Genomic DNA, 19905 nt, shown 5'->3' on the forward strand with positions numbered 1-19905 from the left:
TTTGTTTTAACTATTTCGTTGCCTATATAAATTTGCTTCGACAAGTTTTAACACAGGCAAAGCAGTATTCAATCACTATCACTTGTGAAACTAAGGCCATGAGTTAAATATTCAAATACTCATGGGCTTATGTGAAAATATGGGCAAATGAGGGGTACATATGCAATTTTCATCGTTTCAGGGATGAATATGGAAAAATACAGTAAGGGGTCAGCGTTTAAGCTCACCGGTTGTGAAGTTTACACGACCGTAGCTTATAACATTGAAAGGCGCGCTCAAAATCTAGAAACTTTACTCCCATCAGTCACCTCCTATATAACCCTAAAACCCATCCATTGATACTCCAGTCTCCAGTCTCCAGTCTTCAGTATCCCGTTCTTGGCGTTCTTACCATTAAACCCTCGCTTCCCCAAATCCGATCTCTGGTCGATCTCGAAACCCTCTCCCTGATCCCTCTCGCGGTCGTCTCCTTCGCCTTGCGTTCGGTTTTTCTTGGCGGAATCCACCATGGATCAGGACCAGAAATGGCTAATCGATTGCCTCACGGCGACCCTGGACACGAATCGCGACGTCCGATCCTTCGCCGAGGCCTCGTTGAAACAGGCTTCCCTGCAGCCAGGTTGGTTCTGATCTTCCGGTTGATGGTGATGGCTTCTCATTATTAATGGAATCTTGAAATTCGAATTGTTTATCGGGGCAACCCAACCGGGATGCTCTTTTGATGATCTGCAAGAAATATCGTAGAGGTCTTGTCATATCCCGATATGGCGATCAACTCCTTTATCTTGTGAACAGTTTGTTAGATTCTATGATTCTCTCTATTTGTTGGTTCTATATTGGGTAGTGTCCGGAGTTCGATCTTGAATTTCTATTCTGCAGTTGTGGTATATCCACTTGGGATGCTCTTTGATGTGTTCTTTCTGATAGATTTTGTTGAACACGAGGTGAGTTGGTCATTTGCTAGAACTGTTATTTTAGCTTGCCGATGCCCAATTTGTTATCAACTATTTATGTTTAGTTCTCTGGCTCTGGTGCGTTGTTTGTTGGTCTTACCTGAGGTAGTTTCTATAGTGGAATACAGCTTTTGTATGATGTCCTTCCAACGTGGATTCACGTGAGGTTGGTCCGGGCTAATACAAATATAGCTCATAATGCTTTAGGATGCAAGCACACTTGAAATTTAAATCTTTACTCGTGTCCTACCTATTCATGTTTCTCTTTGATGTGTTCTTCGAATTGTTCTTGTTGGATATAAGGTAGTTGAACATTTCCAAGAACTGTCATTCTGGTTTGTTGATGCCAATCTGGTGATCAACTGTATTTTGTGGTGAATGTTGTGTCAAATTCTGTAATGTTCCTTATTTGTTGGTTCTATGATGTCATTTTGTAGCTTTTGATGTGTTCTTCCATTAGTTACTGTCATATACAAGGTTGTGATCATCCGCATGAACATGCATAACTGTCATTGTGGTTTTGTTAATGTATATTAGTCAATGTGAAAACTATGTTGTGTTCATTTAGTTCCCGAGCATGTTGGTTCTCTAAAGTTTAACAAATTTGCTTGAAATGCATATATCAATTGGCCGGTGTTGGAACATTATTGTGTCTATTTTTATTTGTATTTTTCAGTTCTTGATGTCTGAATATTTATCTTTTCATTATGTACCTTTTACAGTTCTATCATAGTTGGTAACTAATGAATTCTCTTTTTAATTTTGGTTTCTATCAAGGATTTGGGGCTGCTCTTGTCAAGATCACTGTCAACAAGGATATCTCCTTTGGTTTACGTCAAATATCCTTATCAGGGAAATGTAGATCCCTCCTACCTCAGACTTATTAAATTGATTCACCAGGCACCAACAAACTTTCATAAATATTTGTATTTTTTTTTTCCAAGTTTGAGTACATATTGTTTTCCTATGTTCAAGTTAAGAAAACAAAAACTTTGATCACTGTAAGACTTAACATTGAGAACCTGGCTGCTGTCTTGCTAAAGCAGTTCATAAAGCAGCATTGGCAGATAGACGAAGAGAACTTTGTACATCCCGTTGTTTCGGCTCCAGAGAAGGTCTTCTTTGAGTTCCCTATTTCTTTAATGAGCTTATGCTCTTCTACTTTGGGTGGAATTTTGTATTTTAGTAGCTTAATCTTTAACTTAAGGGAATGTATGATTTGTTGGTCCTTTTTTCTGAAAATTTTCCTAAATATATGGAACACAATAGTGCTGTATTTACCTCCTGTTACTTATTTGAGGCTGTACCTTCCAGAATCATGAATGTTGGATGCCAATTTCTGTGCAAAATCTGCAGAAGGGCCTATTCTAAAATGCTATTATGCCAGGTTGTTATACGCCAACGTTTGCTTCCATCATTGAGCGATTCTCATGGCAAGATCCGGACAGCTATTGGCATGGCAGTAGCATCCATTGCACAATATGATTGGCCGGAAGAGTGGCCTGAGTTATTGCCTTTTCTCTTGAAGCTTATTAGTGACCAGGGCAATACAGATGGAGGTAAATTTTTGAATCTTATCACTAGTTCTTTGATAACATTTTTGAACTTCTTATGAAATGCATGCTGCAGTGTCTACTTCTTTCACTAATTAACTTATTTTCATTAAATTATGAGTTCATGCCATTATTTTGCTTTTGTGTTGTGTTCATGAACATATGCAGTTCGTGGTGCTTTAAGATGTCTAGCTCTCCTCTCTGGTGATTTGGACGACAGATTGGTTCCAGAAATAGTACCCACTCTGTTCCCATACTTGCACACAATTATATCATCCCCTCAGGTCAGTTCAATGTCGCCACTTGCTGGCTTTTTTTATGCTTATTGGCCAGTATGTTTTTTTTTCCTCAAATCTGTGAGGAAACACGAATACCCTATATCTCTCATTTACTTACATTCCTACAGCTATATGAGAAATCTCTGCGTGCCAAAGCTCTTTCCATAATTCATTCATGTATTTCTATCCTAGGGTCAATGAGTGGCGTGTATAAGGTAAGTTACTTTTTTCTATAGTTGTCTCTTCTTCATTGATGTTTCTCCTGGTGTTTCTTGAGAAGAGTTGTGAATATTTGATGGTGCAGGCAGAAACTAGCAATTTGATGGTACCAATGCTTAATTTGTTTATGGAACAGTTCTCCATAATATTACAATCTCCAGTGCAATTGGAAGATCCTGATGACTGGAGCATTAGGATGGAGGTAGATGCATCTATCTGTATTTCAACTTCTTATTGCTGAATGAATTCATGTTCTTTGATGATTGAGCTCTTGTATCATTAGGTACTCAAATGTTTAATCCAGTTTGTTCAGAACTTCCCTGGCATGCCTGAAGGACAATTTTCCGGCAAGTATATACTATATAATATAGTCAGGAATATATACATCAACTGCCATGCTCCTTTGTTTTTTTTTTTTTACTACACTTTGTTGTTGCTTTCCTGAAAAGTGAAATCCACTTTTGGTCCAGTCATTCTTGCACCTTTGTGGCAGACATTTGTTTCTTCACTAAAAGTCTACCAGCTATCATCCATCCAAGGTAGTGAGGATTCTCATTCAGGCAGATACGACTCAGAGGGTGCTGAGAAAAGTCTGGAGTCCTTTGTCATTCAGGTACTACGCCGCTTGAGGAAAAAATCATAATTAATTTCTATTAAATGACTCTTTTGCAGCAAGTTTACAGCCAAGGAAACATTTAGAAACAATTACAATAGCAGCAGCAACAGCAATAACAAGAAAATGAATTCATATACCACCAATTAAATGGGGTTGACTAAAATTTTTTTCCTCTCCATTCAATACTTTCTTATGCCCCGATCTATATGTCTGTTTTGCTAATCTGAGATGCGAAGATCTTTATTTATTTATTTAAATTGAAATATTGTTAAGAGAATGCTCCATGCCTAATGAAGCAAGTATTTTTGTGCTTGTTAATTGAATTCTTAGTTTGGTTTATACATCTCATGGAAGAGCTAGGAGCATAAACTTATTTATATATCAATGATCAGTTTAGTGAAATCCTTCTTATTACTTTTAAATTACTAGACAAATGCTATGCAGTTTGAGATATTTAAGCAGTTTATTTCTGCAGTTTCATTTTTAATAATGTGCTGTATTCTTTTGTTGTCAATAATGTTTGCATCTTTCTAGGATTCTTTTACAGTTTTAAATTATTCATTTGTTTGCCGCATTTGTAGTGAAGATTAAGTAGTTCCTTTTGCACTGATGTTACAAATATATAAGGGTAGAAGGGTAAACAAAATTTTCTTGTTATACTTCATTTTGTTTGAGGGCTAGTTTTAACATGCTGTCCTTTCTTCCTAGTTGTTTGAGCTTCTGATAACCATGGTGGGAAGCTCTAGGTTGGCAAAGGTATGTCGCTCAATTGTATTTGAATGCTTCCATTTTCTGTTTTTTTATTAGATGAATAAATGTTTTAGTGATTGATTTCTATAGGTCATCGAAGAGAACATCAAGGAGCTGGTGTATTACACTGTAGCATTTCAACAGATGACTGAGGAACAAGTATGATGCCTTTTCTTGTCTTTTATACTTGCGAGTTCATGATCTGCTTTTTCAAGAGTTTTGTTTATGGGATGTTGGTACTCATTTAGGCTGTGGTTTCCCAGATTTGTATAGATGTTTTCTTTTGGGCATCTTTTTTACTTGCCTATATGGGTAAATTCATATGTTCTTTAGGAAGCAACTTCTTATACGCTAATTTTATGTTTTCACAATGTACCCTTTTGTGTGGTAACTTGTTAAAATGTTTAGAACATAGAATACTGGATACTTATTATCACAACATGTTTAGTATTTAACCTTTTTTCTCTTCAAATAATATCTTGAATATTATTCGGTTAAATCCGATGTTATGCAGCTCTCATCAAGTAATTTGCTTGTAGTAGTCAGGGATGTAAATATCTAAAGCCAGTGCTTTGGTAAGTAAATTGTAATTTGTTAGGCACACTTAACAATGATAGAGGAAAGGATGAGGCAGGCACTCATATATTAGTGTAATATCATAAGGCGTGAAGTTTTATGGATTGAATGATAAGCATTTGTCTCAATTTTGTAAAGGTGGATTCTTATTGAAGTGGTAGTAGTTGCCTAGTTGGATTGGAATTTGGAAATTTCGCTGGACAGCTTTGGAAGTTAAGTTGTAAACCTAGAGATCAAATTTGTTTGCAGGGGCTTGTCTATGTGGTCTAAGTTTGGTCATGAGACCCTTAAATAGAATAAAGTGATTTAAAAAGGATGAAGAGAGATAAAAGTTCATAATTTTTTGTCCTGAAACTCTCATGTAGTAAGGTAGCATAGTGGTCAAATCAACTGAGTCACAATTAATATACTTTCTTCTCAGACTAGGTCAGATGAAAAAGCCTTTTTCTTTTTTTAATTTCTACTGGTATTGGAGACCTTTGTGAGCTGTTGATCAAAATGTAGTTTAATTTTGTCTTCTTATTTTCTAATACAGTATTTTAGTCCAACTCTTTTAGCTATCAACTTGTACTTAATGCTCTTGCAATTGCTTGGTTTGCAGAAGCTTATGTTCTATGTCTGCATAGAGTTGGATTCATTATTAGTTAACCTTTTTCTTTCATGTTGGATTTATATATGCTGAACTTGAAAATAAAAGTTTCACTAGCTCTTGCTTATTGCTGAATTGGGTAACTTTCAATAGTGTTTGCAGTTTATTCCATTTAATTTTTCTGAATTAAGATATTTCTTTTCTTTTTGCTCCCGTTTAAGAATCTCTTCTGATTACTCAAATTGGAGAAAAAGACATTGAAAATTGAGAGGACAGATCAATTGCGTACAATTATGAACTCCAGATATAATTTATTTTTTGAATGCGCTAAACGTACTTTCTTTTGAATGTTCTGTGTTGCTGTGTTTTATTGTATATGAAGTTCATGATTATATCAGATTTTATCTTGAAAAGTATTCGACAACTAATGTTGTCAAAACTCAAAGTATTAGTCAATAGGGTTCTCCTTAAGTTAGATCTGCTGCTTCTGATGTCTTGTCAATATGATGTGAAGTTGAACTGTTAGTCTTCATTCTTGTAGGTGCACACTTGGTCACTTGATGCTAACCAGTATGTTGCCGATGAGGATGATGTAACTTATAGTTGTCGTGTATCCGGTACATACTCTACATAGAGATATATACATAATGTCTACTTTTTGCCTCATTTAGGGCCTGGTACAACTTTGAATATCTCTTGCTTCAATGAACCTATCTTATTCTTATTAGTTTTCGCTCAGTATTTTCTTTTTCTTTTTTCACTCTTTTGAACATGTGTCTCAATTCATGCATATAATTTTTTTCCTTTTTGTCAACTATTATCACTTTCCATTTGTTAGCATATACAGTTTTATTCACTCTGGCTCCACAACCTAATGAACATCCTCTTTTTCTCTGTTGCACATGTAGAAGTAAGCCTGCATATTTATTCTTGAAGGGGGTCTTTTCTGTGACTCTTATGTGTGCCATTAGGTCATGCACCTGCCTTCCAAATTGAATTTGATCTTTCTTCTCCCTTTTTTTTTTAATACTGCTAACTGAACAATTGAACGTGCTAACTTTTTGGGGGGAATATACTAGAAATTCCTTCCAAATTAAAAATATTAAGTCATTATTACCCATACCAAACTTTTTATATGACTTGATGCTCCTATTGCTAATAAGAACGTCTTATTGCGCATGAAACTGCTTCAAAGGTATTCAAGAAGAAAAAAGAAGTCAAAAGGAGAAATGGGATACCTTAATCACACGCCCCAAATCTGCAAGACATAAGTATCCCTTCTGTTACTGTATCAACTATCAATTGGTGGCACATAATGTACACTGTACAGTGTACACAACCACACATCTTACTGAGAGCTGAGGATAGGCAGTAACAGTGGATCAATTGAGATCAATAAAAAATGGGCTAATGATAGTATGATTTCTTCCCTTTTAGGATAGAAAGGCGATCTTTCCACTTTCAATAATTATGAATTTATAGCTATTATTGTGTTTGTTCCTATATCAGGGTGCTCTGAATCTTCTGCTGAGCTCAAGTAGAAACAACATATAATTTCTGTAACTTTGTGTGAATTTTGTTACACCAGCTAAACAATATGCATTAAACAGTGTTATCAAGCACTCTGCCATGGATGTACAAAATTATTATCATATATTGAGATATGGGCTGTTGATCTGACATCTTAAGCCAACAATTGGGAAATCAATTTTTATATGATATTATCCACTTCTTTTATGTGAAAATGAAAAGGATCCTAAATTAGCAAAAGGGTAATTTGTAATATGGACAATCTTTTGGTTTTGCTAAATGGACCAGTTGCTCCTAGATGATTATGGACTATGTGCTTAGTGCAAACCCGTCATGGTCTGATTGAAGATACTAGGTCTAGACTTGTGATAGACTTTGATAACTGATGTCTTCATTTTCATTTTTTTTCTCCATTGCATGGCCAGTGTAGATTTTTGCTGTTTTTTTCACTGATATACTTGCATGTTAAAGAGTTAAAACACTCTCTTTTGGTTTGCATGGCACCTTAATGAGCAAAGCATTTACAGGATGCCTTCTTCTGGAAGAAATAGTGAATGCTTATGGTGAAGAAGGAATTGATTCAATAATTGAATCATGTCGAAAACAATTTCATGAGTCATGTGAAGCAAAGCTTGCTGGCTCTACGGATTGGTGGAGAGTGAGTCATGATTATTTTGTTCCCTTTAGTATGTTCTATTATCAAATATAATTCTTTTAGGACTGTAATCAATCTTATTACAGGCTTTACAATATTATTCTCATGTACATTGTCCAGCCATGAAGAATGATTCATCTTCCATCTTAAAAATATAATTGTTCACGGTGTGGATTGCCGTGATTCTCATCAGCACTTACTGTAACACCTTCTTGGTGACACAAAATTGTTATGCTGGGGTCCTTTTAGAGTTTTATGCCGATTCTCATCAGCCTGATTGTTGGGGAATTTGAGAAAATGACAAGTAGGTTCATATTTTATAAGAACTATAGATCTTACTTGGTACTGACATGGTTGACAAGGGAGAAAAAGGAAGGAATATGAGAACCAATCAAACTTGAGTACCGGCGAAAGGCTACTGTACAAGAGGGTGACTGTCTGAGAGGTGTTATTCTCCAGCAGGAACTCAAAATTTAGAGTATAGTCTGCTGACTTTTTCCGTAGTAATGTAGTAATGGGCTGTTTCCTGTGGAAGATTTCCCTTTTAAAATATTCCCCAAATAGCTAGTTAGGAAAATATAACAGTTACAATTAGGATTAACAAGAACAATTCCTTACTGCCATGCTTCTTGGTCCATTTTATGTTTGTTCCACCATGCCGTTGAGATCGTAATTTTGTTTCTTTGCTGTCCTTTTTGTGAGAAGTCATTGTGCAATCTATATTTTCTTGCTATTTGTTGCTTACAATTTTACATTATGAATTTTTTTTCTCTTTCTGTTTCTCCTCCATGTGTTGCCTGTGGTGAATTATTTCTGCACATCTAACTTGCCTCTGTTCTTGTGACAGCTGCGTGAAGCAACTCTTTTTGCGCTAGTTTCTCTTTCAGAACAATTGCTTGAAGCACAGGTTGATTTTCTGTTATGTTAGGGCTGTAGGATATAGATTGTGTTTCCCTGCAACAATTGTAACTGGAATTACTATTTATTAAAGATTAATGTTTTGATCTGAATACTTTTTTTCCCTTGTTTCATGATCTCCTATATCAGGCTTCAGGATTGATAAAATATGACTTAAGGAATATAATAGAGCAGATGGTTACTGAAGACATTGGTACAAGTAAGTGATATCTTTTCTTTGTTATGTTTCTTGACTTTCTTCCTTTCTACTATTTATTAGTTTTTTATTTTATGGCTTCCAGGTGTAAATGAATATCCATTTCTTCATGCACGTACCTTTTCAGTAGTATCCAAGTTCTCTGCTGTGGTATCTCTCGCTGTTTATCCTCTTTAAATCCTGCTCCAGTTTAGTTTCTGATGAACTCAAATTTTGTATTAACTTTTAGATTAGTCAGAGCATCAGGGAACAATTTCTGTACACTGCTACTCATGCAATAGCTCTGGATGTGTAAGAAATACTTTATCCTTGTGGTCATGTATTGTTATAATTTGGTGGGAGAAAAAAAACCTTCTGGTTACAGAAATTATTGCATCTGCAGACCACCACCAGTTAAAGTGGGTGCTTGTAGGGCACTGTCCCAACTCTTATCAGAATCTAATCAGGACTTAATTCAGCCCCATATAATGGGTTTACTTTCATCTCTCACAGATCTTCTAAGGCAGGTAAGAATAGTACCAAGACTATGAAGAATTCCTATTCATTTTGAAAATATTGCATCAGTACTTGTACTGTGTTGCTCAGGCATCTGATGAGACACTACATCTGGTGCTAGAAACTCTTCAAGCAGCTGTTAAGGCAGGTATGTCTCTTTGTTACTGCTTATGATCTTACTCTTTTCACGTGCAGAAGTTTGGAATCACGCTTGTATGGTTCTTGTTTTTTCAATCCTCTTGACTTGCAGGTCATGGACTATCAACATCCATTGAGCCAGTCATATCTCCCATAATTTTAAATGTTTGGGTACAACATGTTTCTGATCCGTTCATCAGTATTGATGCTGTGGAGGTTCTAGAGGTACATTCTCTTTTAAATTCTCGTGCAATCTTTTGAGTATTGGATTCATATGCATTATGATAGCTGACTGTACTTTAAGTGCATATTAACAGCATCGAGTAATAAAAGTAAACTTAAAAGAGGATATTGTTAATTAGAACCTAAAAGAGAATTTCATTTTGCTAAATAGAATAAAAGTTAAGAGAACAAAATTATAAAACTTTAACAAGGGAAGTGATACTTGTTATTATTAGCTCCTTGTAATGGTCTCTTATTGGACAGGGTTACTGACTTATTGTTAAACTAAATGGAACCACCTTTTAAAGTTATCACTATTGTGCTTGCGAAGTTTAATAAATTGCAATTACAATATTTTAATTACACTTGCCGAAGTTCTTTTATTCAATATTTCAATTACACTTGCCGAAGTTACTCTAATAATTAGGAATTTCCAATTTCTTTGGTTTGCTTTTTGAGTAGTAGATCTAGATGATATATGTACTCACCTATTACTCGTTGGCATAATGTTAGAACATCTGCTCAATGAAGTCAAAGATCATCTAGTTCATATCCGTTTAACTGGATCTTCTTGTTATTTATTTTACAATGCCTTGATAGGCTATAGTCATAACATCCTTTGCAAGATGAAATGCATGTATTTGTTGTTTATTTCTATTGTTTTGCCAATTATTATACCTATGTTCAAAATTTATGAATACAATTCAAAATTTCAAACAATCATGCTATTAATGAAGCCATATATCAATTAATGTAGGCTATGTAGCTTTCTTTACCATTGTTTAAATTCACTTGATAGACTTCTTTAGCTTTCCAGGCTATCAAGAATGCTCCTGGATGTATACGACCATTGGTGTCTCGAGTTTTGCCAACTATTGGATCTATATTGGAAAAGGTTCACTTGATAGACTTCCTTAAGTAGACCTTCATGCTCTCTATAACCATTTTAATTGAGTTGGAGTTCTCCATGTATTTAACACATTCATCATTGATACTTTTTTGCATTCCTCAGCCCAGGGTGCAGCCAGTTGGGCTAGTTTCTGGCTCATTGGATCTTTTGACAATGATACTGAAAGTATGTTATCTTATTTGTGTTGCATGATTTCCTGATTTTTCCCCTTATGAACCTTCCATAGTTCCTTACATTGTTGGCAGATATTAATTTGTTTCTTTCCTGATTTTTCCTTTATGAACCTTCCATAGTTCCATACATCTTTGGCAGATATTAATTTGTTCTGCTATATGTCCAGAATGCTCCAACTGATGTAATGAAGGCAATTTTTGAGATATGCTTTAATCCTGCTATCCAAATTATTCTTGAAAGTGATGATCATGGAGAGATGCAGGCAAGTTTCTCATCATTGCACAATCATCTCTGTCAGGATCATGTTGTTCTGTTTAGTAAGTTAGCAATCGCACCATATAATATTCTGCATTTTAATTCAGAATGCAACAGAATGTTTGGCTGCATTTCTATCTGGGGGTAGACAAGAGTTACTTACATGGGGAGGTGATCCAGGCCTTACAATGAAAAGGCTTCTTGATGCAGCTTCTAGGTAGATTTTGAAGTACTTGCAAGTTTTCAAATTTTTTTTATAGTGGTACAGTAGTAGTAATGCATTTAAAGTTGCTTCATGGCAATGTTTATTTTTATATTTTACTTAGCTTCTGACGAGAATTTCTTAAGGTTCTGTTTGTAAGATGATCCTCCCTAATGTTATTAAAACATAGATGAAGGTTGAATAGGTGAAGAGACATCAAATTGTCAGAAGACACGCAAATACCACGTACCCATTTTTTTTACCATTCTCTCACATTTACTGGTGCCTTTGATCTGAGTTAGACACATGTCACTATGATTATGCAATCTCTGCTGGACTTATCCAATTCATTTTTAGTGATTTCTTCTTATTGTCCTCATAATATTTCTATTTTGGGTGATATGACTTGGTTAACTTCAACATGCCTGTCAATTTATTAGGGACCCCTAGTTTGACTTGGGTGGAGCCTAACAGCTACCTACCTAACTTACGACTAATACTAATCAAACTAATCAATCCCAAGTGAACATCCAAGTCACTTGAAGAAGTGAGAAATAATTAATGGATTACAAGAGTGAAAAAGAGCAATTTAGGGATCAACATTTTACATTCAAAAGGACAAGAGTTCTGTTACTGTAATATTTTGTCGTGGTACTTTTGAATAGACCACACTAAATTAATAATTTGGGATGCACAGTGCAAATTTCCCTTTTACAATGATAAGAAGGAAATTGTCAAATTTGACGTGGTTGTGTAATCATAGTAACAGTGAGATGTGCTTTTTTTTTGTGATCAATTACTTGTCATGTAAAAATAAAATAACTTCTGATTTGAATTTTCTTTGCATGCTGCAGGCTTCTAGATCCATATCTGGAAAGTTCTGGATCACTTTTTGTTGGAAGTTATGTATTGCAACTTATTTTACATTTTCCATCACAAATGTCCCTGCATGTTCGGGAACTTGTCGCTGCTATTGTGAGACGTATGCAATCTTGCGAAATATCCGGGTTGAAGAGTTCTCTAATTGTTATCCTTGCTAGACTTGTAAGTTCCTTTCTAGGAAGTCATTTTATGCATCCTTCTATTATCTCCAGAGTCCAGATAGTTTATGCTTGATTCAATGCTTTCTTAGCCTGTTCTAAACTCTCTTGTGACTTACGGCTAACATCATTCTAACTTCAGATAGATTCTGATTACAAATTGGTAGAATAGGATGACATGCAACCAATAAATTGGAAAATAGCCTGCATCTAGTTGAATCACTTAGTGAGGTGACACCATGTTGGGAAAAGAATAGCTATCATTAGATTAACCTTTATTGCTTCGATGATTTGAATGCTCAGCTCAAGGAATTATTACATGGCCTATTCGAGAATATGATTGTTGTTGTAATTATGGGCATTCAGTCATAGTGTTGTAGTGATTTTGGGGATCTGGTGTTTGATATATCATGAAATATTTTCTGAAATCTTTAGTTATTCCTTTGTTTTCTACTTTGAAACAAAATCAAGGTTTTGAAAGACTGTTGGCTCTAGATAGATGGACAAAGGGTCATAAAGTGCCTATGCGCTAGTCAAGTGTGTAGGCGGGCACCTAGAATCTAAGACGATTTAAAAATAAACAAATACAAGAAACAATAGTTAGATAAAAAGTTAAAATTCATACATACAATCTACAAATATATTAATGCATTTTTTTTTGCTAAGAATCATATTAAGCAATTAGAATCCATTAATTTGTCAAGATTTAATTTTGAATTTCAAAGTCAACCTACATACCTACATGGTTCAAGATACAAACACCTAGGCAGGATCTGAGCGGAGTCTAGTTTATTCTGTCTAAAGTGGGAGCCTAGTCATTAAAGTGGAAGTTTTTTTTTTAAAAATGGACAAAATTAAAGAATATAATCGGTGCTCAACTTTCTTGATGTTTATAGTTGTAATTCTTCATCTATATCTACTAGTTTGGCTGTCTTAACATTGCTGCTTATGATATTGGAAAAATAAGGTGAAGTATTAATTATTATCTTGTTTTATTTTACTTATCTCAATGACTTGTTAGGTGGAATCTCATTTATTTTATTGCAAGAATTTCAACATCTTTGTTGTTTTATTACCTCTATTTGGTAATTCTTATTGTTTTAGTTGTGTAGTTGTTCAAAATCATTATTTATATTGTTTGAATGTAAAAGATTAAAAATGATGTTTTTTGACCACTTAAGCTTCTAGAGTAATTAGTTAACATAATATTAGAGCCAGTTTTTCTAGTGGCCATTAGTCCAAAGTCTAGACCTTGTCTAAACCTATTTATTCTCTATTTTGGTGCGGTGTAGGCTGCATATCTTATTGTTTTTCATCTGACCATGTGCAGTATAGGGGCTACATGTGAGGAAGCATCTTAAAGGTAGATATACGGTCCAATAGAGTATAAAAGATAAAAAATCAATATTCTTTAAAAAAATTAAGCAGTTAGTAAGTTAACATGGTATCAGACCAGGATATCCTAAATTTGATACCCACAAACAAATCTGTCATTTTGAATATAAAAATCTCAACCTATTTAATTTAAACCCCACCCCTAAGCTTATTAAAATATCTTGAGCCTAAATAATGGGTAGTATCAGAATATAAAAGATTAAAATTCTTATTCTCTAATAGCTTGAGCTTTTAGTGTAATTAGTGTAATTTGTGAGTTAACATATATTAATGAGGTTAAAAAAGCATTGATTGTTGTGTTGGCTGATCCATGGGATATAAGAATGTCGGCATGGCTTGCAGCAATCATTCGTTTGAAGTTTACGATGGAGCGTTATGGAAATGTCGGAATCTAAGGAAGTGACTGGGTTGGGGCTAATTTCGGTTGGAAACTGTATGAAATTGTCACTGGCTCTGGTCAACTTGATCTATTTGGACCAGTTAGTTAATGTGGCAGATTTCAAGGTTCCCCTATCAGAACTTTATTTCATCCAATAAACTTATAAAAACCAAGCATCTCTACCTTTAGACCTTGAGAATCTGAGCCACCTTCTCTACTAGTGCCTAATTTTTATTTATATTTTCACCATCTTAAGCGAGTGATGAAATTTTACCTACTTATCTATTAATTTTTCTGATTTTTTTATTTGTGTTGAATTTTTTTTTCAAATTTTGTAGATACCATGACTGATATATACTGAAACTTTATTTGCGCTATATTATTCATACGGATGATATGAGTTCTGATAGCTTATGCTATCCTTGTCCAAAATGTTTTTCTTCTCTCTTTTATGGTATAGCCTCTTTAGGGAGGGATTTAACCACTATTAAGTACAATTTAGGTGTTAAGTATTTGAGGAATTAGGAACCCATATTTTTCTTTAGTTTGCAGTCTTTCATCTTACAGATTCCGTGTATTTAATCTAATGATGACCATTAAAGTTGTTTTGCCCACTGGAATACACTTGAGGGAATATGACAATTCCTATCTAAATCCTGACCTCTATATTCTTCTTTTACTCATGCCATATCTTTGGCCATTTGCAAAGAATGTTCAGTATCTCTGTAGTATCTATGTACTACATTCATTATTTGTCCCTGTTATTCTGGTCATGCTATCTCATTTCGAGATGCTTAAATCATATGTTTCGTTTATTGTTTATTGCATGGGGTAGGAAGCATGGTCTTGCACTATATATCATAGGGATGTTTGGGGCCCAATAATGTGTAGCCAAAACTGGAATGTAGTTGTTGGCATAAACATGGCCTTTTGGAGTGCAGTACATCCTGCCAATAACTTTAAGCCAATTGAAGCCATAAATTAGTCTTGGCGACCTAAAAGTTTGATTTGCCATAATCATTTTTGTCCATCTTGGACTTTCAACAGACATCTTTAGAACTTTCAGTTTGTTTGCTTACATTATCCAAAAGTTGATTTAAAAGGTGTGTTAAGATAAGATTCAGACCAACCGGGCTTAAGTATTTGTTTACGGCCCGATTCACCAATTACTCGGGCCGGGTTTGAGTCGAGCTGGAATAGTTTAGCCCGTTACTGCCCCTTAGCCTATGAGAGATCGGGCTAGACGAGCCGAGCCAGGCCGGGTCGGGCTGACCCACCTTTTAGCTATTTTTAGAAAAAAAAACTTTACTATTTAGCTTATTTAAAAAAATATATTTATGTTCCTCCATTTAAAATAAAATTAATATATTAAAAAAATTTAAAGGTGTGCTAAAAAGAATGTAAAACGGTACAGTACTAAAATTTACATTGGTTTTCACCGTAGCAAAACGGGTGCTCTAGTTGCAGGCCGAACGGGCGGACAAAGGGCTGGCCTGTGCCGCCCATGGGTAGTTCGGGCTCGGGCCGGGCTCAAACTGGGCTGAGCACGGGCAAGCTAGGCCGTTTAATTATGTCTAGACAAACTATAAAGGGGGTGGTGCTACGGATGATATATGTGCTTCTTTCTTTCAAATGGGTCTTGGGCAAGTGGTCAAATGCTTGATGTTGATCAATGTGATGCAGTCCCTTCTTGGTATCTTATGTATATTTATTTCTATATTTCATTATTATTGTAGTGGTTCAAGTTTTCAACCATGCAATAACTTGTGTCATATAAAGTTATTTTGGACAATAAGGTTGCAGAAACTCAGTGGCACGTTCTCTTTCTTGGTGTACTTGCATGTGCATCCTAGGTTTTTGTGCATACTTTTTATGCCATAGTCCCAATATACGTATCAATGGATGGTTCAAGCTTTCCATGGTGTTGTTTCTTAAGTTTATCATGGATTTAAGCTGCCGCATTTATTGTTTGTTGCAGGTACATCTTAGTGCTGCAGATGTTGACCAATTCATTAATTTAATGCTTAGTATACCTGCTAATGGATATGCAAATTCATTTGCTTATGTGATGTCAGAATGGACTAAACTGCAGGGTAAGAAGCATGATTAACTTGTCTGTCTCGATTCAACGAGAGTGTTAACAAAAGAATTACTTAATTTGATTTCTGGTTACATGACAGTTTACTTGTTAAAAGGGAGGATGTTGTGTCATCATCATCAGATGTTTTTGACATTTTTCCTTTTTGGTGAACATATAGCATGGAACTAATATGTTGAATATGACATTTTTTACTCCAGTTTTAGTTATGACTGATACATGTTGCTGGAAAAGCATTATATGAGAATGCCTCTGCCATTTTGACATTATATCATTACATCCAAATATATTTCATCGGCATCTTTTCTATTCTCCCAAGCAGGTTTCTCCATTGCATACTTGGAGAAGAATTAGATCCACATAACTGTAATAACGTTATGGAATATTGCTTGATTTTTTATGTTACACTTGTTTGGTGCATCTTCTATAAATTGAAAGCCCTATGTATTATTCTTTGAAAAAAATTTCTCTGACGGGCGTGCACTGCAAGTTTTTCTTTCATATTTCAGTTTATATTCAATACCTTCTAATTTGAAAGTTTTAAGGTTTTCACATGTATGCTATTGTTTGCGGGTGTCACCGGCATGCCTATTAGGTTTACCCCTCACTTCCTTACATCAAGAGGTTCTGGGTTCAAATGTTGGCTATTGTGTACATTTCTCTAGATCCTGTTTTAGCAGGAGCCTTGTGCTCTGAGACCCCTTTACATGCATGCTTTTGTTTTCAGTAGTCAAGAAAGCATTCATCATTCGTATCCTGTGTGTTTGAATGAAAGTCTGAGTTCCCTCAAAACTCTCAAACTACAAAGATAAAGTATTTAAGTAAAATCAGTATTACTAAATCTGTATCTTTCCCATTTCATTAAGAGGTGCAACTTGTACATTGGGTGTAGGTGAAATTCAGGGAGCTTATCAGATAAAAGTTACAACAACTGCGTTGGCTCTTCTTCTATCCACACGTAATGCTGAGTTGGCAAAAATCAATGTCCAAGGGTATCTTATTAAGGTTTGTATATGCTTAGAATGCAGCTGATGGCGAGGTCTTTCCTCTCTTGTTATTTTTGGTCAATGTGTTTCCTTAACTCACCGAGTGGGGCCATTTCAGTCCAGTGCAGGTATAACGACTCGTTCAAAAGCAAAACTCGCTCCTGACCAATGGTCTATGATTCCATTGTCAGTAAAGGTACTATGGATCTTGAACTTTCAAATAGCTCCATATGAAATCAATTCCACTTTAACGTAATCTTATGTTGTCTAGATATGCATTGCATATAAACAGTGTGTATTGCTTACAAAAACAAATGCATTGCATACGAGAGGTACGCACTGCTCATGTAAACAAAAGCATTGCATATAAAAGGTTCCCTCTGCTTATATAAATGTATCCCTTGGTTATACAAAGAAACGCATTATACAAAATGTGCATACAAAACCAAATTAGCTCTTAACATGTGTTTTGGTCCACATTTGCTAATGTGATTAGAAAGTGGAATTTTACAAATCATTCCATATTAATTTAATGGGCAATTAGCATATACAGTATTGTTTAATCTTTTCAGTGCTTCTCAGTCATTTGTTTGTAGCAAAAGCTGGGTGCATTATCTTTCATTTATTTTACTTTTAGTGGTACCCACCTATTGATGAAACAATAAATGTAGTAAAATCCAACGATGGTCGTGCTACAGGCACGGACCGTGCCAACCACCGGTCGGTACGGCATGTGCCGTAAGAGGAGAGAAAAAAAAGATACTCGCCTTCGCCTTCATCGTCGCCGCTCGCTGATCACCGTCGCTGTTGCCCGAGCACGTCGGGTGCCCTAACCCGAGGGAGGAGACCGAGAGAGAGAGAAATTAAGAGAGAGAGATCGGTTAAAACTTAAGTTGCGGATCCGGATCGACAACGGGTAGCTCGACAACGAGGTCGACGGCGAGAGCGGAACTATTAGGAGGGGTGTCGTGCGGCACCCCTCATGCCATGTGTCGGTATGCCGCCGGCACGGTCATCCATAGTAAAACTTGCTTTATTCTTTAGGTTTTCTCAAGCCCACGTTCATTCGGTCCATTTAGCTGGTGAAGAAACAATAAATGTAGTAAAACCTGCTTTATTCTTTAGCTTTTCTCAAGCCCACGTTCATTCAGTCCATTTAGCTGGTGAAGCATGTTACACCTATGAAAGTTCTACACATTAAAATGTTCAAACACTGACTGCGTGAACTCTGATATTTTCTTTTCTAAGGAAATGTGCAATCACATTCCGTAAATTCTGTTACTTATATCTTGATGAAATCAGTATTGAGAGCTTTTCTGAGAAGTTAAATACTTTCACCTCACTAATTTTGACAAGCAAATTAAGAAACATTCTCACCATTGCTATTTGGTTCTTACACAATTATCCAACAACCAATGCTACAGATCTGTGCATTATTATCAGATACGTTACTTGAAATTCAAGAGCAAGTGTTGGATGATGACGATGATGACGAGGTACTGTCCAATTTGGTTTCTCATATAATATTCACAAAATATTCTTGTAGTTGTGGCATTAATTGCACTGTACTGTTGTCATGACAGGATAGTGACTGGGAAGAAGTTTCAGATAATGCTAGTGGCCTCCGGCAAGATATAGTATATTCATCCACAGTTCTATCAAATATTAAACCTTCCGTTGAACACTTGGATGCAATGGCTAAAGTCTTTGATGAGGTGAGTTAGAATTTGGTCAAATTGATTTTTGTATTTATTATATTTATTCCACATTGATGAAAGATTTGCAATACTGATCTGGCAAATTGTGATTTGTTCCCCTAAACAATCATAGGGAGATGATGATAGTTATGACGATGACCTTACAAAAGTAGATCCGCTTAATGAGGTTTGCTCTCAAATATTTGTTTTGGACAGAGATACGTTGATCTGTGCCTTTCCTTCTTTAACCACTTTTTTTTTTGTGTGTGTGGCAGGTCAAGCTAATAGATTTCCTGACAGCCTTCTTTTCTAATTTATCTACGAGTGACAGATCATTTTTTGAGCTTCTATGCCAGGTGAGTACTACCTTCAGTTAGCTTGATAACCTGCGCTCTGGTACTATCATATGAAAGGTGACGTGTACTTTTGTTCACATAATTTTTGCAGAGTCTAACAGTTTCACAGAGAAGTGCGGTGGAAAAGGTTTTGAAAAAGTGAAAGAAAATTAAGATTTAAGAAAATGTCAGTTTGTTCACGGTGTTGCATTTGCATTTCCCAATTTATTGATTTTTTAAGTAGATTATTTTTGCCCCGTGCGAAACCTGCGCTCTTATGCTCTTCCTTGAGTTTGCATAGCCTTCATCAGTTGGTAGCGTTTACAGAGCCAGTAGATAAAGCCTTGAGGTGTAGTAAGATGAACGTGTACAGTAGTATGTATGTATTTCTTTTCTTTTTTTTTGTTGAGAAATTTGTTTATCATGTAATTCTAAGCTTGCTTGATTACTTTTGGTCTCCGGTTTAGTGAACAGCACATTGCAAAGTAATTTAAGCAAGATTCTCGGTGAACGTCAAATTTTCACAGTAAAATTCAAGTTTGTCTTTTTCGAGTGATTCTGGATGTTCTCTAGGTTTCAACAATCTCATTCAAACAAAATCAAATTTAGTCACAAGGATGTGTAAATTCTAAATTAAATGGGTTTCACAAACTTTAACCAAACTACATTGGAGTCGACTTATGATGATATATCCAGTTAAATTGTTTTTGTAACCCTGCTTCTATATGCTGCACGTAGAATCCAAA

General features: G+C 35.5%; 1 protein-coding gene across 2 annotated transcripts; it reads left to right on the forward strand.

Moving 5' to 3' along the window:
• Positions 1-346: 346 nt before the first annotated feature.
• On the forward strand, positions 347-19691 carry LOC140785898 (uncharacterized). Of its 2 annotated transcripts, XM_073133995.1 has the most exons (33): positions 347-619; positions 1731-1792; positions 1976-2068; positions 2341-2512; positions 2675-2790; positions 2913-2999; positions 3089-3205; positions 3287-3350; positions 3474-3616; positions 4328-4375; positions 4460-4528; positions 6076-6151; positions 7592-7722; positions 8567-8626; positions 8767-8836; positions 8919-8983; positions 9063-9124; positions 9216-9339; positions 9419-9476; positions 9579-9691; positions 10506-10583; positions 10701-10763; positions 10939-11034; positions 11135-11244; positions 12084-12273; positions 16022-16136; positions 17034-17146; positions 17246-17323; positions 18552-18623; positions 18711-18842; positions 18958-19011; positions 19100-19180; positions 19272-19691. In XM_073133995.1, exons 1-33 carry the CDS (start codon positions 508-510, stop codon positions 19320-19322), a joined length of 3075 nt encoding a protein of 1024 aa, XP_072990096.1. In that variant the 5' UTR covers positions 347-507; the 3' UTR covers positions 19323-19691. The 2 variants fall into 2 exon arrangements, with proteins under 2 accessions (XP_072990096.1, XP_072990095.1); XM_073133994.1 differs by lacking the exons at positions 347-619; positions 1731-1792 and having other exon boundaries at positions 1933-2068; positions 2268-2512.
• The last annotated feature ends 214 nt before the right edge of the window (positions 19692-19905 follow it).

The sequence above is a fragment of the Typha latifolia genome, chromosome 4, assembly GCF_019914945.1.
Source record: "Typha latifolia isolate L0001 chromosome 4, TyphaL0001v2, whole genome shotgun sequence".
Classification (NCBI taxonomy): Eukaryota; Viridiplantae; Streptophyta; class Magnoliopsida; order Poales; family Typhaceae; genus Typha; species Typha latifolia.

Coding starts and splice junctions, on each gene's coding strand:
- LOC140785898 (XM_073133995.1), top strand. CDS start 508: ATGGATCAGGACCAGAAATGGCTAATCGATTGCCTCACGGCGACCCTG. Junction 2,069..2,340: donor TTGTTTCGGCTCCAGAGAAG/GTCTTCTTTGAG, acceptor CTATTATGCCAG/GTTGTTATACGCCAACGTTT. Junction 11,245..12,083: donor CTTCTTGATGCAGCTTCTAG/GTAGATTTTGAA, acceptor TGCATGCTGCAG/GCTTCTAGATCCATATCTGG.